The 25631-nt window shown below is 41.0% G+C and overlaps 1 protein-coding gene across 1 annotated transcript; it reads left to right on the forward strand.

Moving 5' to 3' along the window:
- Positions 1–8480: 8480 nt before the first annotated feature.
- On the forward strand, positions 8481–24832 carry HAPSTR1 (HUWE1 associated protein modifying stress responses). Its single transcript, XM_067306711.1, has 4 exons — positions 8481–8765; positions 9508–9588; positions 13695–13970; positions 21840–24832. Exons 1-4 carry the CDS (start codon positions 8546–8548, stop codon positions 22082–22084), a joined length of 822 nt encoding a protein of 273 aa, XP_067162812.1. The 5' UTR covers positions 8481–8545; the 3' UTR covers positions 22085–24832.
- Positions 24833–25631: the final 799 nt, after the last annotated feature.

Consider the following 25631-nt stretch of genomic DNA (forward strand, 5'->3'; position numbering starts at 1 on the left):
CCAGCTACAGTGCCACTTAAAGTCTTCTTGTACTCTATCAACAACAGGCAATGGCAAACATTAGTAACATCTCTCTTATGCTGCAGAGAATTACTGAAAAATGGGGTCAAACCTGGGAGGGAATCTTCAGAGTTACTCCAATACACACCAACCTTTTCAGGCCCAGCACTCTTTCTCTGTAGAGCACAGCAGAGACACTGTCTGTCAAGGCTCCATGAGATGAACTCTGGAAGTTTTTCTTGTGGTCTTTGAAACATTACTGTCCTCAGCTGTGCAACTAGCCCCTGCCCCTGGAGAGGGGGGAGCAGCTCACAGCTTGATCCCTGGTGAAAGTGATTTTAAACAAAGTCACTGGACGGAAGTGTGGGAGCTGCCAGGCTTACATCCAGTTCTGCTACGCCTGCTAGGAAGTCAGTAGCTTCTGGCACAGGCCAGCCAGGTAGCTGTAGGTGATAATGTCAGATTATTCCTAATAAATCCAGAACTTGTCTGTTAAGCCTCTAATTCTTTACTATTTCCATCATGTTTCATTTTAAATATTTCATTAACAATTCATGAGAAAAATCTGTTCTTATGCAATTTTCCTGTGGAAAGAAGATATTCCATTAAGCACTTACGGTGTCAATAGGACATCATCCTTATTTTCCTTGAACTAGCAAAAAGGCACTCCAGAAGAGCAACTGCTCCTAAAACCCATACTGTGACTACTCTGCAAGCATTATCCACTGAAACCAATGTGCTAGTCCTTAGCTCCTGTGAACTGGAATGACTCTGTTAAGGTCCCCAGTTTACTACCATGTCTGTTTACTCAGGACAGACTGATAGGAAGGTTGTAAAAGACTGACACTGCTGGGAATCCCGGAAGGACACATTACTTCCATGCTTCTTATGGAAGAGAAGAGTATTATCCCCTTTATAAAGGTGGAGAATTAAGCAGAGAAGCTAGAGGACCCACTTTTGGGAGTGCTATGCATCCTACTCTCACACAAATGGCAGATGAAGTCTTTCCTGGCCAGGGTCCCAAGAGATTACTAGCATCCAAACAGCTATTGAATCCTCCAGTAACTGAGCTGCAGAACTGCAAAGATTATATTTAGTCCTTGCAATGGTTAAAAACTCAAAGAGTCCATCCTTACAATGTGGGAGTAAGTGGTTTGGTTTTTTTTCTACTCAACTGATTAGAAGAGCATGACGAGAGATGTACTTTTTGAAATAAGTAATTTGGACAAGAACAGAAAGGATATTGCTGTTAAAGTTGGAATCAGAGATCTGATATCTATCGTCTGTTCATATTACTGTTTATGCTGAGGTGTGCACAATATGTGTTTTTGTTCTCTTAAAGAAAAAGTTCAGTCAAATTCAGTTGTGCTGGAGCAAGCAAAGCATCCAGTAACTTCAGTAGGGGTTCTGCTGAGCCTCAAAGTTTTGATCAGATAGCTTGCTTTACATGACTTATTCAGCCATCTAATCCGGCTAAAATGTTTCCTATAGAGTTCTGCAGGTCCACCTGAATCAAATCCTCCTGCACTCCAGTTCACGTAGACCTAGTCTAGCTGTGAGTGCTATCAGTGAGGCTGAGAGAAGCACAGCTTTAGGACTGATGTGTCCTACTAGATAAAAGGAAAAAAATTATGCTCATTTGCAACTAAATCAGATATAAAAAGAGTATGGGATCCCTGCTCTTCAAATCTAACTCCAGCAGCATAAAATGATTTTTTTAATGACCATACTCATCAAGGATATATAGTAAACTAATGCTCTACCTATTACCCTGTTTCTTGATTTAAGAGGCTGAGGGTCACTTGACAGTACCAGCCATATGCAGGTAAGCTGACAAGAAAAAATAAAGATATCGTAATGGGACATTTTTCTTAGAAACGAAAGACTCTTCCAAGCACAGGGTTAATTTCAGAAACACTTTTGCTGTCTGTGATTCCAAAACACTCTGCAAAGCCTGACACAGCAAACTTCTTTTTCTTTTATAGTCTATGATGCTCTAGAAAAGAGGGGAGCTAAATGCTGCCTTTGGGAGCATGCAGACAACCTACCGTAGGCCTTTGGCATCCTGCTGCTCTTTCAACTAATGAGTGACAGTAAGTGGTGATGTGCCTGCCAGCAGCATCAATTTACATAGTGCCAAATATCCCAACATCACACCACAAGATCTCATGGAGAACTTCTGCTTTCATTTATACTCTATTAAGGATTTTTAAAAGCCTTAGTTTCCTGTCTCATGAAGGCAATGAAGCAAGTCATGTACTCTGCAAGCAAACAAAACTCCACTTAGAATGACCCACACAATGGCTTTTTCCAATTTTTCATTTATTCTGTAGCCTTTTTATTTTATAGCCTATAGTCCTATATCTGCAGTAAGTGATTAAGATACTTTACAGTTAGACTTTGACCTGCAGTGGTCAGAAATCATTGGATATCGCGTCCCCTCATGGATGGAAGCTGTGGCCTTGGACCCGGCTTTAGGATTGGACCTTGGGTAAAAATTTCCAAATTGGGCCAACAGTTAGGCTAATCACAGTATGGACTCCCAAACTGAACTCAGCTTCAAGATCAGTCTTCTGTACTACGAACAACAGAAACACCAGCACACGCATAGGCTAATAGACTTATGTTACTAGAAGCAACAATCACCTGCTCATTCATTGTACTTCACGAAAATAAGACACTCACTTTTTTTCCCTTTGTGTTTTAACTGCTAGTCCTTCACAGCAGAGATCCTCTCTTTCATTTGTATACAGCACACAGCAATAGGACCTTGTTCGTGAATTTTAATCTTAATGTGCTATGTAGAAACCATTTTTATTTCTGACGATGCACTGGAGATTTGAATCTGGGGGAGAAAAAGGCTGTTTAGAGGAGATTAGAGACAACCAGAGTTCCTTCTGAGCAGTTCTTAAGACATGAAGAAAGATTAGGCTGTTCTGAAGTACTGAACAGGAGGACTACGGCATATTCACTATGTGCTTTAGCCTGTTATGCAAGAAATCCCATTTATTTCAACAGAACCAAGTATGTAGTAAGTTACTACCCTTTGGCTACTAAAATTGAAAGCTACTACTCTTTTTGGTAGATGTTGAATTTACACATAGATGATCTGCATTTCTGTGGAGCTGAGTAGCCTTTCTTGCTTCTTGTCTGGATTGTTCAATGATTTTGATTATCAGGGCCCTGTCATGAGGTTTTGAGAATCTTGTTCCCCCAAAGTTAGATCTCTATTTTAGGCAAATATATATTGATGAAGCTTTAATCCCATATTTTCAAGTTTGCTTTTATGTGACAGCATTTTGATCACAATCTTTGCTGTGCTGTTGGTAAAGTGTTCAGAGGAAATCATGAGAGGGATGCAGACACTACTGCATTATTCCTTTTTAAAGTTATCAACATTTTAACATCCAAAACACCATTCAAACAGCCTTTTTGCAGTGCTCATCTAGTTCTATGTTTGGGCTATGTATGCAGAGGACACACCTTTACCTAGGAACACAAACTGGAAAAGTTAAAAAGGAAAAGAAATATTGTGTCCTATTTCTCTTCTTTTTACTTCCCATATAGTCAAAACAGCAGAATATGAGTCTCTTGTGACCACAAAAGACCCCCATGCATTCATGCTGTTGACCCCTGTCAGCCAGTTTCTCTCTCAGACTGCATCAAGTGTTTCCACTAAACATGCTCTATCTTCATTTTTTCAGTGAGGAATACTAGTAACAAGCCAGCATATATAAAAGCCTAACTGATCGCATCAGTAACAGGCTAAACTATTTTCATTATCTAATATGCAATACTTGGTGCACTGTCATTCTCTGTAAACAAGACTTCTCAGTTACCTGCTGCTTACTTGCTCATGCATTACTTTGGCTGAAAACTTTTGCCTGAGATACATTGCAATTTCCAGCTGAGCAGCTTACTTCCCTGCTGACCTGCTTTTTTGGATGATGGTGTACCTAGAGTCTGATCTCAAAGGACAAAATAGTGAAGAGAAATAAAAATATTGACATTTGGACCCATTTTTTTTCCCTTTGGTGAATACCCATTCCCTTCAGTTCCTCCAATATCTCAAACCAGCAAGAAAATTCTCTTGTACAGGTATTTACAAATTTGGCCACAACACTAGGAAAACATTTTCATATCTATACTTAACCATCTATACATTCAAATATTTAAAGATGCAAGTGTTCACTTTGAATAAATACTATTGGCAATAGACCCTCCTCTTTCCCCAATTTCATATTTTCATATTCTAAAAATGTTTACCCTTATTTATCATTAAATTCAACTCTCAGTAATAGTCTGCATAAGGGAATAGAACAAGTCTTTAGAGCCTCCTACAATTAGCATACCCTCATCATGTTCCAGTAATCATCTCCCCTGAGACGTCAATCGGGATGCCACACTGCTCTCATTACTACAGTGTTCTCACAGGGGAAATTAAGAGGCACAACACCAAGATTACTCAGATGCCACATTCACCATGCATCAACCATTCATCTTCTCATAGTCTTTTTGCATTTGACTCTAGCCAACAAATCATTTGCCAGCAACCAATACCAGCACAGCTGTTTTTGCTCCAGGACACCAATGGCAAGTTACAATGGATTATCATAAAACTTGTTTTATTTACAGTGAGGAAAAGTTCTCTAATGAATCAGTCTTGCTCAGACAATATAGGAGCTAAACTTCTTATGAGGCACTAAGGAGAAGAGTGTTTGGTGTGTTAGGGGGTACTCGTGCACGGTGTTTTTGTTACTTTTTCTTCCCACCTTTGCTGCCTCTTCCACAATTTACCTGAGAAAAGTCAGCCAATATTGTTCCCTTTCTTCATTTAATGCTACTTTTCTACTTGAAGCATTCCTTTGATGTCATTACTCCACTTTTTTTCTAGTCCCAGAAAACTCTTGATTTCTTTTCCAGGTCCCTAACTCCCTGTTTATCTTCAGGTGGCTTACAAATGTCTGTAGACCAAGGTAAAGTTCTTCAATCCATTTTATTAAAATAATGGTGCAAGTTTCCTAATTTTATGAACCACTTGTAATTAAGATCTCTATTTATGATTACATGCAGGAAAATTCAATATCCCAGTTCTCAATTGTGCTAAGCCTCTCTGCACTACTATCCCTGAAATCACCGACGGCCACCTACAAAAATTGTAAAAACAGTCAATACAGCAAATCCAACAGTAGCCACTCCCCTTGGTGTAGTGAGAGCAGATGGGAAAACAGCCCTCTTATAATCTTAGCAGTTTCTCTTAGCTGTAGATATTTCCAAGAATTGTGCGTAGCCAGGCTACGCAAAACGAAAGGAGGAAATTCTGCTAGTATGCCTTTACCCAGGATTATGCAACCTAGTGACGGCTTACAGCTCCCTGCTTGATTTATATTAAATGGTTGTCAGTCATAGCCAATTTCAGGACTGTATGCGTGATAAATCATGACTAACATTACATTGTATTGCAGTAAGCAAGTGTTTATTTCAAAGTTGTCAACATTATGCAACCCTTCAGAAATACTCAGAAAAACAGATGTGTGGTGCACAAAGATCCAGAATAGCCATGTCCACTCCTACATCAAGCTACATGCTTCTGACCTCAGATTGTCACAGAGAGCATCTGCAAAACCCACTGAAGTTGACGGGAGCATTTCTGTTCCCCTTTTGATCAAGGTCTGATAAGGGAGATTGATTTAAGTATCCTATTTATCAGACTAGTACTTGGACACAATCCCATCACATCTTCCTATTTGATTCCTTTCAATATTTAAACAATTCAAGAGCATAAGGAATGAACATTTCCAAGCTGTAGGTAATTTATAAGAAAGCCTGTTCAGTTGAGAAGATAGTGTCCTCTTTCATTATTTGTTTGGCTTACAGCAGTTGCACAGAAGAAAAAATCCATGTTTTACCACCATTATCTAATATGCACTTAGCAGCCTACTGACCAATGTATGGTTTACAAAACAGGTTTCCATTTATTGTCATTTTTTTTCTATACTTGTTTGTTTTCTTTATTATTCCTTTCTTTTCTATGCTATCTTTGGACATTCATAAAGACCCAATAGCTCATGCCTAGGACTGTTCATAAACCTGTTGAAGTTTATAATCCTAAACAAGGATTGGACAGAGCCATACCTAGAAAGGATTAGAATATCCATGTTTCTGTGTACATGCATTGTTACGAAATATATATATAAAAAAGCCAACAACACAACTATAATTTAAGAACATGTGCACAGAGGCATGGATACTCTTGATCCTTCTACCCCTGTGGACTACCATAGTCTAATGAAAAAGCACAAGGTCCCTAGTAGTCGCAGCCTAGCTGGCCTGCAGCTTTAGTTTTCAGTAGGCCTTAAGAAAAACTGTTCTAATTATTTCCCCATACCATCTCCTCCCTCACTAAAGATGAGGGTCAGGCTTGAAGTCCCTTATATTTTGGGAAGTTGTACAAAGATCCAAGTTCAAAGTGGGAACAAATACGGATTGAGTATTTGCCAGAATAGGAAACAATTCATAAAGCTTGTGAACGTTTCTGCTGCACAGGGGCTTTGGGTGGGACATGTATACAAGACTGTCAGCTTATTTATAATGACAGTTTAATAATATGGAAGAGTGGATCTGAAACCCAGCTGCACACATGCAGCAGTGGCATTGCAGACTCAGGACAGTGGATAAAAAAACAACTGCAGATATATGCACCTTTGCATTAGAGCAACACAAAACAAAAGATGTGAAACCATGCTTGGCGTGTGCAGATTGGCCATAAAGTAACGCAAGAACATTAGTGATCACTATAATTCAGTCTGACCCATATAGCAAATAGCGTGTGTTAGGACCAAAATGCAGTAAACTACACTAATTCCGTTGTAAGCATCCCTAGAAGCATACTGAGGTGGGCTAATAACCTAGGTAGTGCAGAGTATATTGCTTAAGCACCCCTGACGCCCGGTCCCAGCGGGCCGGGGAAACCGCATCGCCTCGAAGCCTGCGCGTCCCAGGCGCCTCTCCAAACCTCAATGCCCACGCTGCCGTGCTCTTCAGGTTAGCAACCAGCCGAGGTCTGCCCTTAAAAACATACAGCGGCTCGTTGCAGCGGGAAGTACGCGCGCAGGAGGTGCACCGTTCCCTGGTTTTTGCACACAGATAGGTCATTACAAGTGCCTTGGATGTGGCAGCAGCCGCTGCTTTCTGTCAGAGGCTTTCGGGGTGTGATTGGGATAAGTCATTTGTGGGTCTCCAGGTCTTTACAGAGGATGGATGGGGAAAGTCAAGTATACAATACCAGTGTTAAACAATGCATTTATTTACCGATTCATGTTTCTACACTAAGTCAGGGTTTGCAGTGCACGCTGGCCGAGGGGAATACGTGCTTCAGTTTAAAGGAGCAGCGTGACGGGAGTGACATGAGTATGATTTTCAGGGCAGCGTTTTGAAGAGACTGGGGTAAAGCAATGCTGTGAACAAGCATAAAGAAACTGCGGTATGTGTCCGACTATTTGTTGCAATGTTTTGTGATACGCTGCACGTACTCTACAGTAAGGGATAAATAATACCAGTGGAAGTGTTAAAGCGGTGGAGAAGGCATCGCAGGTTCTGAATACTTTGCACGACCCCCCGGGCTGCATGCTACCCCCTCGGGCGCGGGGCACTGCCTGCGCTGCCTGCGCGGCCGCCCCTCCCGCCCCTCCGAGCCTGGCGGCGGCGGCGGCGGGGCCCCCCCAGCCGCCCCCGGCGGCCATTTCCGCCGGGGCCTGGCCTCGGCCTCGCCGCGGGACGAGCCGCCGCGCCGGGGCCGCCGGCCCTCAGGTGGGCCGCGGCCGCCCGCCGCCATCTTAAGGGCCTAGGCCGGCGGCGCGGGCGGCAGGCGGGGCAGCTCCTCACCCTGCACGGGGCAGGGCCGGCACCAAGGTGGCAGAACCGCCACGGCCCGGCCCGGCCCGGCCCGGCCAGCGCGGGCTCCTGCGGGCCGCGCAGCCCCAGCGCGGCCGTGGCGGCCCGCGCCGCCGCCTGCGCAGGCTGCGCGGCCCGCGGGCGAGGCCGCCTCCGGGGCGCGGCGCGGCGCATCGCGCCAGGGGGAGGGGCAAGGCCGCGGCGGGGGCGGCCCAGCGCGCCTGCGCGGCGCGGCCGTTCGCGCCTGCGCACCAGCCCGTGACAGCGTAACCAATCTTGCGTGTCGGCCCGCCCCCTTGTGACGCCACCGCGTGACGGACGTGCCGAACGCCCAGTGCGGTTCGCAGGAACCGTTCAAACCGGCGGCGTCGGGGCGGCGCCGGCCAGTGAGGCGGCGAGGGGCAGGCCCTTCCCGGCAGCACGCTCCAAGGCGGCCCGCCGGGTTTTGCTGCGCTCGGGGCGGCGCCGGCGCTCAGTGTGTTTGGAGCCGGCGAGCAGACGGGGCTGGGTGCGGCGGGAGTATGGGGGTGAGGTAGGGGCGGCCCGGCTCCGGAGCAGCGCGGCCGCGGCGGGCGGGCGGGCGAGCGGGGCCGCCCGGGCTGGGCCTGGGCCTGCGCGGGGCGGCGGCGGCGGGCGCGGAGGCGGCCGGAGGATGGAGGACAAGAAGGAGGAAGGCGAGGCCGAGATCCAGGAGCACGGGCCCGAGCACTGGTTCAGCAAGTGGGAGCGGCAGTGCCTGGCCGAGGCCGAGCAGGAGGAGGCGCTGGCGCCGGAGCTGCAGGACGAGGCGGCCGCGCAGCCCGAGCACAAGCAGCAGAAGCTCTGGCACCTTTTCCAAAACTCGGCCACCGCCGTGGCGCAGCTCTACAAGGGTGAGCGAGCGGGGCCGCGCCGCGGGCAGCCGAGGGGGGGCGGCGCTGCGAGCGGGGCCTGGGCCGCGGCGGACGGGGGGACGGGGGCGGCGAGGCCCGGCGGGGGGCGCGGGGCGGCCGGCGGCGGCGGGGCCGCGGCGCCACAAAGGGGATGGGGCGGCGAGCGGCGGCCGGGCAGGGGGAGGAGCGGGGGCTTCCGGCCCGGGGGCTCCGCGCCCCTCCATAGAGGCAGACGGGAAAACAAAATGGCGTGAGGGGAGCTGCCGCCGCCGCCCGGGGCATCGCCCTTCGCAGCGCCGGCGGGGCGGCCCGGCCCGGCCGCTGCTGCCGGCCCGGCCCTTGCGGGGGGCGGGGGGGGGGTCGCCCCCGGGCGCTGCCGCCTTAAGGCCGCGGGGCGAGCCCGCTGGTGGGCTCGGGGCGGGGGGACGGGGCCGCCCGGGGCCCGGCCCGGCCCTGCCCTGCCGGCGGCCCAGCCCAGCGAAGCGGCTCCGACAAAATGGCGAAGCGCGGGGCCGGCCCCATTGTGCGGCGGGGCGGCGGGCGGGGGCAGCGCCCGGCGCTTCCCTCGGGCCGGGGGCGCCGCCGTGCCGGGCCCGCGCCCGGGCCGCCGCCGGCCCGCCCGCCCTGCTCGGCCCGGATCCCGGGTTGCCTTCGGAAGGTGGAACAAAATGGCGAAACCTAACATGGCCGTTCGGAGTTGGTGACTCCAAAATAAACAGCGTGTGTCCTTCCCTCCCTGCAGACCGGGTGTGCCAGCAGCCAGGGCTCTCCCTCTGGGTCCCCTTCCAGAACGCCGCCACCGCAGTCACCAACCTCTACAAAGGTAAGGGCTGCCCCGGCTGCCTGCCCCGCCGAGCTGAGCTGAGCCGAGCCCCGCTCGGCCGCCTGCCCCGGCTTACTCATAAGCAGGGCCTGTTAATGTCTCTTATTCACCCAGATAAAATCTAACCCGAGACTGCTTCCTGGATCTTGCAAGTTTTTCCCTGGGCCACTTTAGCTGACGATAGTTGAATCTTCTCTGTTGCCTCATGTTGGTGACTAATAACTTAAAAGCTATTTTACTTCTAGACCCTTGCAAAAAGGATGCTTTTAATGCATAGCTATTCCTGATGAATTCAGGGGAAGAGTAGAATAGCTTATTAAACAGTGCTTAAATTTCATGCATTTTGTCTGTTACAAGGCCTACTAAATGCGGGGATAGCAGTATGATGCATTCACATTTGAAGTGAAGCATAAGTTGGGTTTAGTGTTTGTAACATCTTGTGTAGATGTTATGTGACAAAAATAAAATTTCATGTACTTGTGACAGTGAGGCTTTTTAAATAAGCCTCACAGTTTATTTTAAGCACCAGACTGTCATTATGACTATGTCCAGGGTGACTATAAGAAAGTAATGTTAGCCTACATTGTATGTTGTACATGGATGTGCTTCGGGTATTTTGATTGTATGCTTCTGTCTGTCAAGATTTGTTTCTGAATTCTGCTGCTGTTAGGGTTAATGCAAGAATTTCTTTCTGTAGAAGAATCAACCATTGGTTTCTAGTTTAAAAAAATCATACAAAAATGTTTAAGACACAAGTAAATGTTTGAATTGGTACAGCATGATTACAATTATTACTGTCTTTCATCACCAGTAAGGAAAACAAGTTTTTTAGAAAAGTTGCAAATTGTTGTTTTTCTGACTTAGTTTTTAATGACTTTTGAGTTGTGGGGTATATTATTGTCTGTATAGCACTAATGTAGCTTGGCCTGCATGTTTTTTCTCATTTGTCTCTGGTTTCCCAATATGTAGATTTACTTTAAACAGTTGAACTTTGTAGTGTGTTTGAGGGCTGATCAGGTTTCTGACAAATGTGAAGAGACCAAGGAGGAAACATAGATGTGTAACCCTCACTGCTAGAGGCTTGCCTCTCTTGCAGAAAAGTACATGCAAATGTTGTGTATGTATCATAGGTCATTGTAAAGGGGCAGCAAATTGCGTCACAGGGTAGGTGTTGGCCTGAGGGAGTGGGTCACTAGAACATGGACAGGGACACTTGTCACTTGGGGATGGTGCTAGAATAGCAGGAGGTGATGTTAACAAGTTGTCTGGAATAATTAGTCTTTTTTACCAGTGGCAATATTGTCCTTTAGAGCATCCTTACTTACAAAGGGCTCTGGCTGTTTATTTTTGATTAGATCACTTGATTACTTGTATTATAGGCAAAATAAGCCCTATTCATGTAATGCAATTAACAAAAGATGTATATGGTTTGTCAGTGATTAGGGAAACTAGAATTTAAGTAGGAAGCTGTTCAGTCAGCTATAACTTAATACCTTAAAAAGCAACACTTTTTAAAAGTCTACTTTAAGAAAGTTTATTTTGGTGCTAAAGTGCCTCAGTTGCTCAGAACTACCATCTTTTTTTTAATTGACTCCCAAGTGAATAGATCCCCTTAGCAGGAACTTGTAGAGAGCATGGGTAGAATCAGCTATGCACCTGCATACTAGCAAAGTGTGAGTCTCTTAATGTGAGCTTGCCTTCCTGGTGATGAACACTGCTCTTTAAAAGTCAAAACACTGAAGGAGTACTTGGGGTGATGAACATTACCAACTGCCTCTTGCCCCTGCAGCTGGTTTCTGATCTGTAACTGTTTGAATTTTTAATGTGTTTAAAAAATTTTTTAGCAAGAGCTGCATACGGAAAATTCCATTTCTTGAATGTCAAGTGTTTTCTGTGAAGAAAAATAGATTAAAAGACTAACTTAAACTTAATATGTCATACTTTCTGAAATCTGTGCAGGTTTTGGATCATGAATTTTTTGGTTCAGTTCTGTTGATTGATAGCTTGTTTAAAGACACAATATTTGTCAGATTATCTTCCAGATTGCACTAAAGTGGATCCTAATTGTAGGCTTTAGAATTTATGACTGCTATGGAAAGTCCTAGGTATACATTGGAATATGGTTTTTGAGGTTACATTTGACCTTATTTATTAAATGCTTGGTATGTTTTGCAGTGTTGGTTTGTACTTACTGGCTTCATAATGAAGGAGACTCGACTGCTTGTCTCTCACTAGCTTAACTTTGTAGACAAAGCAGTTGTAGTTTTAACATAAAAATCTAATCTTTTCCAGGGTGATGAAGACTTGAAATTTTTCCAGTCTACATCAGCATTCAGCGTTTGACCTCCTAACTAGTTCATAGTTAGCCCTTTGTAAAGCCTCCTTGTGTACAAGGAGAGCAGATTGCTGACATGCTTAAAACTGAGCTCTTCACTTCTCGTAGGGGACTTGTTCAAGGGTTTCGGGAAGTGATTAAAGGAATGTTGTCAATTTCCAAACTAGTTCCAGAGTTTTAGTAGCCTTTATTAGTGAGAGTGCATCAGAATTGTAGCTGTTGTGAAATATAAAATGGCTGAAGGAATAATCTGTTGTGTTGGCACTGCTTTGACAGAAATTAGCAGTCATAAATCTTCAAGTCTTTTGATTACAAGGTAGCATGGGCGAAATGCTTTTAGTTTTAGAGTGCATTAAAGGAAGTAATGTGTTAGTGTATTCTGTGTATACCTATGCAGTCTGTACTTTAAAAGCTCCAATAATCAAATTGAGGTGTTTTTGGTAGGTTATGTCTGAAGCAGTGCTATTTGACAGTATAGGTTTTGGTTCTAGTGGTGTTTTCTGGACCAAGCAGTGGTACCTTTGAAACTTGCTTTTAGAATAATGTTTAAGAATAGAATTAAATAGTGATGTTTGCTTTGTTTTTTTTGTGAAAACTAGCTTTGAGTATATCATTGCTTTGTTCTTTAAACAATTCTCCTAAAGCTGTTCTGGGCAAATGGCTATTATGTTGAACTTTATTAGTAAAACAATACAAAATGCTATTTTAGTTTTGACATTAAAAAAACCTCTTGATTTAGTGTAAATTAGATTGGAGTCTATTATTTTGGTGTCCTTTAATGGAGAAAGGGCTAATGTGGCAGTCATTTTCATAAAACTAGAGCTTTGCCAACAGCTATTCCAATAGTTACACTCACCTTGTTTGTCAGATATTTGCTGAGTACAAAGTATGGTTTGTCCTACCTGTTACTGTTCTTTGTGAAATTTATTCACATAATTCTTAAACAAGTAGCTGGAAGTGTTAACTTACTGAAGTCTGGAAACTAATTTAATCATGTAAGAGTATCTGTTGGAGGCAAAGTTATAACTGATGTGCACAGGTGACCAATTACATCAATGGGGAATGAAATTGCATTTTGTAGTAGGATTAACTGCAAGTAATACCTGTTTAAAGCTTTAGTGTATCAGATTTGCAATGGGCTCTTAAATGGGGAAAGAATTTTCTTAGACTTCATTTTGTAATTGATCTGTTGCCTGATTGTAAGATGTTGGGGACACTTCTGTTCTAACTAGGTTCAAAGCTATGCCCTCCTGTAAATTGCCTGTGCAGTTTAAGTTGAATAAGAGGGACACTGAAGAAATTAGATTTTTCTGAAAATTTCTTATAGGAGTTAAGAAAACGAGTTGTTTTCTTTGTTTTATGTTGTGTTCTGGCTGAACTGATACACTCTTAAGTGTATTGTCTGTTAATTTAAGTGCCTTCAGATTGACAAGCTCAAAGTATCTGTTTAAAACTACACTGTATTAACATTTAAAAAACACTACTGTAGTGTTAATTTGAAGTATAGTAAATGAATGCTATTTAAGTGGTTTGAGTTGTTAACATTTTGATTTGTGAAGAAGGCGGAACCTTTTAAGTTACCCTTCTCTTTAGTTTTAACAACTTTTCAGTGCTATCAAATTTGTTACAGCTAACTTGCTACTGTTGCAATAACCTGTAGAACATCTTCCTTGTTTATCATGGTTGACAGGAAGCCATGTCAGTGATATGTCATACTATAAATTGCTCTATTTGTGACACTTGCTAAGAATACCTTTTTGTCTTCTTGCAGAAAGTGTGGATGCCCATCAACGAAGTTTTGATGTAGGAATTCAAATTGGCTATCAGCGTCGGAATAAGGATGTGTTAGCTTGGGTTAAAAAACGCAGAAGAACTATTCGTAGAGAAGACTTGATCAGCTTCCTATGTGGAAAAGTTCCTCCTCCAAGAAATTCTAGAGCTCCCCCAAGACTGACTGTAGTATCCCCTAACCGAGCTACTTCAACAGAAACTAGCTCATCTGTAGAGACTGATTTGCAGCCCTTCCGTGAAGCCATAGCTCTGCATGGTAACAGTTTTTTTTTTCCTGGTACTACTTGGTTAAAATTGGGTGGGGGCTCTTAAAGCATGTCTTCCTCTTAAGCTTTGGCTCTTGGCAGTTGTTGATGTCCTAATGTCATGTACCTGATGCTTCAGCTGAAGGTATCTACTTGCTTCTCTGAAGGAATCAATGTGTTTTTGCATGTATTAGGCTTGTTTGCTACTAAAATGCTGCATTAGTCAAATATCTTGAATATGAGGAAAAGATACTGCATGAACAGTGAAATGAAGTAGTTCACCATTGTTTTTTATGCCTTCTAAAAATCAAAGGGGGAGTGCAAATAAGCACATATCTTAGGGTATAAATAGTAGACATTCTAAAAGTATATTAAAAATTAAATTACCTAGAAATACTATCTGTGAAACTTAACAAATTTTTCACCATTTCAATATCCTCAGTGTGAGCAGGGGATTAGTGGGTTAATAATTGGATGAGTGGATCAATGGAAAGGATACTTAAAAATGCAGTCTTCCCTTCTGCTCTGTTGTGGCAATTTTTCAAGATACATAAGCCAGACACTGTCTAGGTGGCAGCTTGATTCTGGTATTGTTTGTGGCTCTGTCATTTAAAACAAGTGTGCTCCCACCCAGTCATGTAGTTTTGGGCAGTTTTCTGTATTTTGGAAACTGGTTACAGAATTAAGTACCACTGGTGCACAGATCTAGTAGGTCAAGCTAATTTCATAAAGAACCACTGCAGAAGGTGACTCTCATATCATGTAGTGATAAACAATCTTTAAAATTTATTTTCTGAAACTGTAGTTGAATCCTGTATGCAGTTCACTTCAGCTAAAGGTTTGTCAAGTGAGGGTAAGTTAGGTAGATCTCACTTCAGCCTGGTGAGATCTCTCAAGCAGAGTAAATTCATAGGTGTCTTGGTAATGTAGCACTCTTCATGTCCTTGCATTGTTTCTTAACATCTGTTTCACATCGGTGTCTTATGGAAGTCATTTCTCTTTAGCTTGCACATGTATGAACTGTTAGGTAAAAAGTTGATTTTGTTTGTATTTCACTAACTAATACAGGTTCATGAGGACCACATGCAGTTCTGTGCTGTAGTAGCACTGCAGAGACTAGAAATGTGCTGTTCTACTTCATCAGCTGGTAGACAAGATTACATGTCAGTCACCTTCTGGATTAGTTTCTCCTGATATCAGTTTCAATCTGTTTGACACAGATGCTTTTGTGCTAATCCTTTAGTGACTAAGCTTGTGTTTAGATTTGTACCTGTTTTTAGTTTATTGCATAGAATGTCAGTGTTCCTCCAACTTCCCTCCCCTTTTTTCCTTTTACATCAGAAGAAGTTGTGATTAAACTGTCTCCCAAACTGTTCTCCTTTATATCAGTCTTCTCAGAACTACCTTTTGTTTTGGAACCTGCATGGACTCTTCATGTGTGTGTAAATTTGTCTTCTGTAGGACTATGTATCTGCATTTTTGGCAGGCTGTTTAAAAGTGAGTTGCTGCTTCTAGGCATTGTGGAAAATTATGAGAAAACAGGATGGTAGTGAGTACCAGTCTCAGCAAACATTCTGGACTAAGACTTTCAGGGGAGTTTTTGACTGATGTGTGGAGGAGGGAGGCATTGTTTATGCTGGTAAGTTTTCTGTAGAAGTGGAGTAGCTCTCTGACATATTTGTCAGATGGACTGAATTGGAGTTGGAGGGATAATGCCGAAACTTTTGCTGCTCTAAGCAAGGTCTTTTTAGTAAAGTAGAACTAGAAGTGTGTTTAAGACAAAATGCAGCTCTTCAGAGCTGCTTTACCTGGCTAATTGACTACTTTTCAGAAATAGGCATTTGTGTCTGAAGATCTCAGTTCTATAACTGATCTTGATGTTTGGGGGGGAAGAATCTCTGCATTTCAATTATGTGACCTCTAAATGCTTCATGATTTAAATTTGAGAAATTCATGACAGAAGCTCTAGCAACAAAAGTTAGCTAAGAGCAAAATATTTTTCAGGAACACAGTGCATGAATCTGGATTTATGCCCTAGCCTGTAACACTACAGAATATTTTCAGGCATCAAGATGGTCTTAAAATTGTACTCTGCATCTGAAAAGAAAAAGAAACAGCACTTTAACCTTAGCTCTTCTAAGCTCAAGCCTCGTTGCATCTGACCTACATCTGACTTAGCTCAGTGAGGTAGTTGACAGTTTCTGACAAAAGCTAGGCATTTTAGAACAAACCTAATTCTGTGCTATTAGTTATCAATAGTTTTCACGTTATAGGAAAACCTGTTCTTATGCTATTCTGCTTTCAAGACTTGTTGCAGTAGCTAAAAGCAAAATGACCAAGGTAAAATTAAGCTGACTCATAGTTTTTTAATGTATGTGATCTATGTTCTCAACTGTTATGGCATTCATGCTGTGCACCTGTTATGAAAATCCTTTAGTGTAATTTGTGGGTATTGGAGAATGAGGTTTTTTGGATCTAACCTCTTGAGTAAACTCACGTTTTTGTCATATCAACTTGCCATTATAAATCTGCTGAAGGATAACCATTGAAATTGAATCTGGCTAGAAACTCAAACTAAATACCAAAAAAACCCTTTGTTTAAAGGCTTTGATTTTTGTCTTGAGTAATTAGCTCAAGGTAACATATTAAGTGCTTATTATATTCTGCAGTTCAAGTGAACTGTTTTTGAAACTTACAGAAAGCTTAAGATAATGCACAATTCTTGATCTGCTGAGGCTCTGTTCTAAGATATGATAGCAGTGGAAGATGAATGCTTTTATTCAACTCCTTAAATGTAGAGTCAAGTTTATGTAACATCTAACACCAAACATCATTGCAGTTAGCATAGCTATAGATGCATCTTCACCTACTTTCTGAATACACAATGAAATACTGTTCCAGTTCTCTGAGAAGTTTCAGATATGAGCATTACATTCAACTTAAGTTAGCTGTCTTAAGATTCCTGAAAGCTGATTTTTGCCAGGTCTTTTCCTTCTGTGTTGCTGGAGCTAGCATATTAAGTCTTGCAGTGCTGATGGCTGTCCATCATCCACCTTTGAAATTATGGTTTGGGCTTCTAGGGTGGAATGTGCTCATGCTAAGAAATGTGTACCATGCTTTACAAACCAGTCTCCCAACATAATGAGAGAAAGCACTATGATTTGGGAAGGAGGAAGCAAAGGGGGAAAGCAACACTATGAAATACATTATACTCAAGCTTTCTTACTAAAAATGAGGTGTGTTTAGGCAGCAGCAGCACAGTGAGAGTGTTACTGCTTTTGCTCCTAAGCTTTAATGTTGAGGTATCTCACTAATGTGATTCAGTTCCTTTGGGGGAAACCTTTGCTCTAGCATATAGAAGTGTGTAGCTTAGCTCCTTTAAAGATGCTAAATTTCCATTAGTCCTTCTATCCTGTTGTTTTAATATTAAATGGCAATGTAAAAAGTTGTTAGCAAAGTGGAGAGGAGGAAGCTGATATAGGGGATGGGAGAGCAGAGTTCAGATGTAGTCTGAAAGGGTGTAATGTGGTATAAAGGATGGAGTTCTGTATTAATATCTGCTGCTAAAACTTGCTGAGCAAAAATTGAAATAGGGAATGTAGCCTAGAGGGAGCTGCATGCCACTCTATATTTATCTGTGCTTTGGTCACATTTAGGTAAGCTTAAATGTTAATTTTGATACTTCCTGAACAAAATTTCTGGAAAATAATTTTGAACAGTAGCTATTCCATACATAATCTTTGGTAGGAACCCAAATAACTCATAGTCACTGTAGATGTAGCTATAGTGCAGATAAAACAGCTTATTGTTTAGACCAGTGTTGATAAACTGTCACCTCAAAATTAGCAAGTTTATTTACCTTAAGCACTTCATACTCCTCAAAACATTCACTTTTAGCTAAGCATTCTAATAACTGGATAGCTTTGGGAGAGTCCTTAATTATAAATTAGCTAGTATTGATCAGAATTTCTCATACTGCAGCTTTTGCCAATAGTACTGGAATAGATGCTTTAAAATGTAGTCTTGGGTATAAGCAGAGGTTTTTGTGAAATTGCCACTTACAAAATATATTGTGTTGCTGGTTTAACTGAATGATATGGCAGGAATGGGAATATAACTACAAGATATTCCAACTATTCCATCTACTTTAATCTTTTTAAGTTTGAAAGGGAAAGAGGCATGTTCTTTCCTAAAGGCCTTCCCCTTTATAAAGTAGTGGCAGACTTTAAAGGTGGTCTTGATATGTTAGAAGTAAAAGTACTTTAACTATCAGAATCTCTATTGTGTTGTATAGACAAAACTGTGCCTTAACTCGGAATAATTCACAATAAATGGGTTTTCTGAGATTTCCTTTGTACAACAGCAGCATTTCAGTAAGAAATGAACAATGAATCATTGCTCCTGAAACATTCTGTTAACAAAAAGTAGATCTGTTTTAATGGCATTACTAATAGTCTTCAAAGACCTTGCTTTCATGAAATGGCAACTTGATATTTCAGTACATGCCTTGAACTTTGTTTCTGACTCTTCTATACTTGATTACTTAATTCTAAACTGTGGTGTAAATGTCTAGGTTAACAGTTTTGCTTTTCTGGATTAGTCTCTGCTGTGTAATATGGTTAACTGCTAGTAACTGAAAATTGTCACTCATGTCTGTGTCATACTTGGTAATGATGGTTATGTTGGACTAGTGGGTATGAAATGCAAGATGAAACTAAAACTGGAGATATTTCTTGGGTTCCAATATCCTTGTGCTCCTGTCTCTGTAGGAATTAAACTTTCTTCTGCCTTTGAAATCTTTAATGTCTCAAAACTTATCTCCTGAATGTTGTATGTTTTTAAATATAGTGATTCAGTATCACTGAATACTAAGTAAATGCCTCTTTGAGGCACTGCTTGCAAACCCTGGCAGTGCTCTGGAATATGCTGCAGCATATTACGAATGCATCTTTTGAATTCTGACTTTTGTATCTGGTACTCTTACAAATGCTTGTCACTTGGAACAGCTCTCCTTAAACACAGTTCTTGAAAGTGTTGCTGAAAAATGTGTTCACCTTTACAGTAATAACCAACTAGGGATGCTCAATTTTTTCATTTAAATTTTTCATTTAAATTTGCTTTGTATAGATAATTAAAAGATGTCATGATAAAAATTAGTACATTAGTCTTTGGCTACTATGGGTTGTATATAATAAAACAGTAACTGGCAGAAATGATGTAAATTGATGTTGATTGGAAGTAATAACAGTGAACCTGTGTGTTCAGAGCAGTTTTGATTTGAATCAACTGGTGCTGGTGGGGGAGGAAGGGAAGTATTTGCAGAATATCAATTTGGCTTTGAAACACTGTCAGGAATCTTTAGCTTCTGTGAACAATCGGATTTGGTTTTAGTTCATCCTGTACATTGGAAAACTTTCTAACATGCATCATGCCAGTTAACACTAAACTTGCTGCTGTCTGAATTGTGCAGAGGTTTGTTTCCTGTCCAAACTTTGGGCACTGGTTGTTATCAAAGTCACAGCATCTGAATTGGATTTTTCTGCTTATACATTTTTATCATCTAATTAGTTGCTTTGTTTTATTTGGTAGATTTGTAGGAAACACATTTCATTATGGTTTTGAAGTTAGACTTAACATTAATCCTGGGAATATTAGAAGAAATCTTGTTTCTGAATTGTTTTCATTAAAACAGCTTCTGCTATTTAAATTCTTGCTGCCATTGTGAATGAAAGATGATGTTAATGATAGAATGTGCAGGATCTTAACCATTGTTCAGAGCTGTATAGGAACACCATCATGCTTCTACTGCTTATTGTATAATGCCTCACCTGTGTAAAAGTATATCCTGTGCTTCTACAAAATTTAAGCTTTAAATGTTCATTCAGTATTAATTTGCAGCAGAGTGAAATTGGTTGACCTGTGCTATCATGATGTACATCAACTTACCATCACTGCAGATGGCTTTTGAATCCATTTATCTCCTACTTGAGGCTTCTGGCAACTAATCTAATACCTTATAAGTGTTTTCTGCATTCTTACTCTAGACATATGTCATACTCGGAAGAAATTCTGACCTTGCATTGTAGGTAGAAAGTAGTCTGAGGTTATGCTCTTTTATCACTTTGAAGTGTGTAGCTTTTTGACCTTTGTTTGGTAGCAGGGCTATTCGAGGAGTAAGTTTGAAATAGTAGAAACTTGCTGAGCTTAAGTGCATGTTGAGTCTGCAGGAATGTATATAGTGTGTGCTGATTCTATTGCCCTACAGAATATCTATTCTGAGGCACTTAACCATTCAATACTTAATGTTGTACATCTGTTAGCCTTATTTCTTTAAGAAACATCATATGTAGCTGTTCTGTCAATTGGTCTTCTAGATAACTGAATTTCTTAACTCTCCAAAATAGAACTTGAGTCTGAAAGAGAGGGTTTCTACAACTGGGCTTCATGGAGCCTCTGAAACCACTTGTGTGGCCTATCAGGAGCTAATAGGTAGGGTTTTGTTGGTCTTTACTTGTCAGCTCATGACTTCCAGCTGCCTACTTAGCAACTTAATGGATATCTTCATATGTGGTCTTGCATATGCAAGACTAACATATACTGGCTGGACAAAGAAAAAGTACTTGAGACCTGTGGTTCGTGAGAACATCAAAAGCTGAGCCAGCTCAAGATTTTGGAAGTTACTTGAAACAGTCCTCCTGGATAGTTCAAACAATTGCTTGTTCTTACTGCTAGAAAGATTGCAGAATATTTGGGATTGGAAGGGACCTCTAGAGATCATCAAAAATCTACTGATGTAGATCTTGTTCTACTGTGTTTTCCCCCTCTTGCATGACTCTTGCTTTAGGTAGTATTTCTTGGGCTGACAGTGTTTTGAAAATATAATGCTCAAACTTGAAGCAGTTGGGATAGTGAAGATTCTTGAGCTCTTGCTTGCCTATGAATGTAGTCTGAACTTCAAATTAAGAAGAATTAGGCTTGCATGTTTTGTAACCCCTATTAAACCTTAATTTGGAAAGTTCTGCTTTTGCTAAACTAACATTAACATTACCAAAGACAAGTTTAATTTAGTACAAAGCTTATAGTCTTGTTTAATGGAGCAAGTATTTCTATAAGAAATTTCTTTTACAATCAAAGATGTTGTTAATAAACTATACACAAATCAAAGTGGTAGCAGGGTACCTGTCATGGTCTTTTGGATAAGATCTGCCACTTGCAAATTTCAAGGGATTGTGTGGTCTTGCTTGATTTCTTCATGATTTTTGAAGTGCTCTTCTGAATTACAATGGTATTAATGTGTTGGCTGAGAGTGGCAGCCCTGAGATGAAGCTTTTGCTTAGATTATTTAAATACTATTGCTGTATAAACTTGTTCAAGATCTGCTGTCATACAACAACTTTAGAACTAAGACTACTTGGAGGGACTGCAGGGAGTAGTGTGGTGGTATTTGAAACAAGACCAAATTAAATCACCCTGGAAAGCCCTTGGTAGGGGATCTTTACTTCTGTAGAAGTATTGATCTCTCTTGAAGAGTTCATACTGAAGTAGATTACTCTTTCAATTGAATGTGTGTACACACTTCCAATAGCTTGCCAGATGCTTAGATAGCTGGCTGTTGGCATAGTATGATGTTACAGTCCAGTATATTAGCTCACTTCAACTATCACAAAAAGCAGTTGTATCAGCTCTAGGTACTCATGCAGTAAAAGCTAAAAGGTGTTGACTTCTGGACTTCAAATAAGTAGGTGTGTTTACTAATATTAGAATGAAATGCTTACAGTATCCCCCTAAAACCTGTGCTGGATAAGTGTCATCCCTTTTGTTGCATGCAGGGGAAAAACTCTTCACTGTTTGATCTAAATGCTCTTTCTTTTCTTCCCTAGGTCTTAGTGGTGCAATGGCTAGTATAAGTGTTCGCTCAAGTACCCCAGGCTCTCCTACTCACGTGAGCAGTGGCTCCAATGCTAGTCGAAGGAGAAATGGACTCCATGATGTTGATTTGAACACTTTCATATCAGAAGAAATGGCACTCCACTTGGACAATGGTGGAACTAGAAAGCGTACCTCAGCCCAGTGTGGCGATGTCATTACAGACTCACCAACTCATAAACGCAACAGAATGATCTAAACTGCAAAAATTTCAAACCCACCATGCTGCTTGAAAGCCACTTGATCCTCAGAGTACTATTGAAAAGGAAACATGAGGCCATCTTCCCATATTCACTGTTTAAGACAAATGAATTCAATAATTGCCATAAAGGAAATTTTAGATATTACATTAGATGCCTCTTGTAACTGCGGCTTTCTTAAACTATATTCTTAGCAGAGGACATCAGATATTGTGTAGTAGTTAGCAAGATCATCATAGGCGAACATGTATCTGTTCCAAGGCTAAAAGTGACCTTACTTGTATTCTTAAAGGGAAAGGAAATTTCAGATGTTTATTTGGTTATAGAATGCTTTTTTTTGTCCTTTATTTCCTGCTGTGTTGAGTATTTGCTTAAACAGTATTGCCAGTTTGACTGAAATTGTCTACAACATGACTTGGCATCTTTGTCAAAACTGCAGGCTTCCATTTTTGCAGCACTGTACCATGCACCTAGTTTCTATATAGTAACAGTGTGCAAGTTATAAATATTGGACTGTACCCTTTTTAGTTTTAAAAGCAGTTGATAATTCTGGTGATTGTGTGATAATGTAAAGAGGTGCTATGATGGTCATGCAATTAATACTTAATATTGAATCAATACAAGGATCTCTATTGGATTCACTTTGTGTGTTTTAGTGCTCTGAAGTAGCAATATTAAACTTTTCCCCAATTAACTTCATAGGCTTTTAAATCTTCAGTTTGAGAAAATATATGTACTTATTGGTATTATCCTTGTGGTAATCATACACAGTGCAGACTGCACCAGTGCTGACCTAAATTTAGAGAAAGATGTCCTGTAATTGGAAAATAGGCTTTTCTGTTCAGTATTAGTGAAGGGTAGGTTTTGTGTACACCCATATCCCATTTTACATTTCTTGTGAAGTAACTGCCCATTACTGGGGAGGGGTGGGAAGAGAGGGAATAAGGGGGAATAGTTGGAAAAAGGGTGTGTTCTAACAAGTAAGACTTCTGGTCACATACAGAAACTTGGACTAACTTAAACCAGATTGTGTGATGCCATCTCCTGCAGGAGGGAGTGACATGCAGGTTCTCTCAAGTGCTAAGAAAATAATTTAAAACTGGAAGTTGGTTATAAAGCTCTGGATAAACATGCTGTAAGGATGAGTTTAAAAGGATAAATGGCTTTCTTTTGTGTGTTGAGCTTACATTCATAGGATCAAATTCTGGCTGCCATAAACCTAAGCATAATCTAAAAGTGAACTATAGATCAAGATTGATCTGCTGCAAATCAGTTCTGGAATGGGGAAAGGATATGTGTCAATCTTAAAGAACATTGTCCTACTTGGAACTTTTTTACACTTACGTGCAACAAGTCTGTCTTCTCTGGAGAGCTCTGGCTTAGGTCCTCTAAATCTCTGCCTAGACAAGGAATAATACAGGAGGAATGAGAGAATGAAGAGCTCCAAACATGGAAGTGAGGAAAAGGTATTTATTGAGGCAGTGTGCATGCTGTAACAGAAAGCATAAGCTGATTTTGGGTGAAATGCAGCTGTGCTGAATCCATAGTACTTAACTTAAAACACCAGATTTTTTTTTTAAGGCCTCTTGAATTCCTTTTAATATACAGCTCTTCAAGACTTTTGCTTATGCTTGTAGAGTCAGATTTTTGTATCAACTTCCCTGATATTTAAGGCAGATTTGACTATAGTTTTACTCCTTATAACCCTGCTGTCCTTTATTGGTGTTCTCTAGTCAAGGCAAGAGAAGAGTGATATATTCTACTTAAAATTCTCAGAATTCAAGGCTCGCAGAGCACAATTTCCTTGCTTTATAGTGCTTCCATCTAATTTCTTTAAACTGAAGAACTCAACAGTTGCACAGTACTGTAGCTAAGTTCTGTAATTTATGGGACAAGTGTGTGAAAACTGTCTAGAGAGACTAAGAACTGTTCAAAAAACCCCACCTGTGTTACATAGCTTAACTTGCACATCACCTGAAGATTCAGTGTACATTCAGTTCAGTTACTGTTAACTACAATTAATACTTATTTAATGTAAAATATTAATACTACATAAAGCTAGTTTTCAGAGACTGCATTTTCAACCAAGATTTCAATGTAAGATGGTATCTAAATGTATTGGTTAGAATTACTATTTATTAGGCAGAGGGGGTTTTTACCCCAGAATAAAATTCACAGGTTGGAGTCCTGAACAGACTTGAAAGGACACATATCTGAAAACCATTCTTCAGCTCTTCTGTTTATTCATTAACTGGCTTGTACAACTAGAAGATATTTATGCTCTGCGACTTCTAATATAGACTCTACTGTTACATGTAGTAAAGGTAACATCATATTCGTATGAGAGTTCTGCATACATGACAACTGTAACAGTGCTTCTGGTCTAGCCTAAATATACAGAGCCTATTCAAATTATTTCTCCCCTTCCTTGCAGTAAAGTAACTACTGTTAATGCTTTGAAGCATTACATTCAGTCTAGTTACCACCTAAAACTAAATTTGTTTAGCTTTAATTTGTGCCATTTTTCTTTGAGAAAGCAGGCTTAGATATCAAACTGGTTGCATTAATGTTTTTGCTTGTACCTTAAATATTTGGCAACTTTTTACCATTGTTTTTCATTTAGCCCCAGTTGTTACTTGCTCTTTAAATGTTAACCCCTGCCAGAATGATCTAAAATGCATGTATTCACCTGGTAAACAGAAGGAGAACAGATTGTCTCTTTAAAAAATAAACATTCAAGTCCAGTACCTGTTGCTTTGAAGACTATTTCTTGTGCCAGTGTAGAAAATCCACACTGGGGGGGAGGGGGGAATAGCATTCTGCTATTATCCAAACTCTAGCTCTTGAAGCCAGAAGCAAGCTGATCTCATACAAGAAACACTGAATTAAGAACTGTTTAGTTTGGTAAAAAATGGTGCTTATTTTTGCTTTTTCCTGTGAATCATATAGTTGACCTGTCTCTTCTCCATGTACATCAAATTTAACATGAATGTGCGGCAAGTTACATAAGTACATTCTGCACTGAAGCTACTGAGCTTGGCTTGCTTATTAATGAAGTAAATTTAAAATGTTAAATTTAAGGCTATATTACAATAAAGTAATGCAAAGATGATTTTGGCTGAAACTGAAGTCCTGCAGTTAAACTTACTCTCAAATGTGGTTTACCCAACTGGAGTAATAGAAACTCTTAAGTCATAATAAAACCTAATAAAAAAATACAACTAATCAGGCTTCTTTGTAGTTCTTTAAGTTTCTGAAAAATACAGTCCAGCAGTAAACCCAAAATAGAAGACATGATTGGAATGAACTGATGCTTACCAGTCTTAACAGGCTTATTTGATTCGGCAGAATAGGATTCTTAAGAATGCAATTTGATGGTAGCTATTCAGTCTAGCTGTACTCTGGTTGGTTTTCCTTTCTGTCCTAATACCAGGGTCTGTATCACAAGCTACTCTTAATGGACTAATGAAGTCTGTAATAATTGGAATATTTCCTTTGAATATGTAAGGACTTGTCTATAGAGTTTAACATCACTGATAATATGAA

The sequence above is a fragment of the Apteryx mantelli genome, chromosome 16, assembly GCF_036417845.1.
Source record: "Apteryx mantelli isolate bAptMan1 chromosome 16, bAptMan1.hap1, whole genome shotgun sequence".
Classification (NCBI taxonomy): Eukaryota; Metazoa; Chordata; class Aves; order Apterygiformes; family Apterygidae; genus Apteryx; species Apteryx mantelli.

Excerpts from the sequence above, each read along its gene's own strand:
- HAPSTR1 (XM_067306711.1), top strand. The coding sequence starts at position 8,546 with ATGGAGGACAAGAAGGAGGAAGGCGAGGCCGAGATCCAGGAGCACGGG. Across the intron at positions 8,766-9,507 it reads CGTGGCGCAGCTCTACAAGG|ACCGGGTGTGCCAGCAGCCA; the intron begins GTGAGCGAGCGG and ends CCCTCCCTGCAG. Across the intron at positions 9,589-13,694 it reads AGTCACCAACCTCTACAAAG|AAAGTGTGGATGCCCATCAA; the intron begins GTAAGGGCTGCC and ends GTCTTCTTGCAG.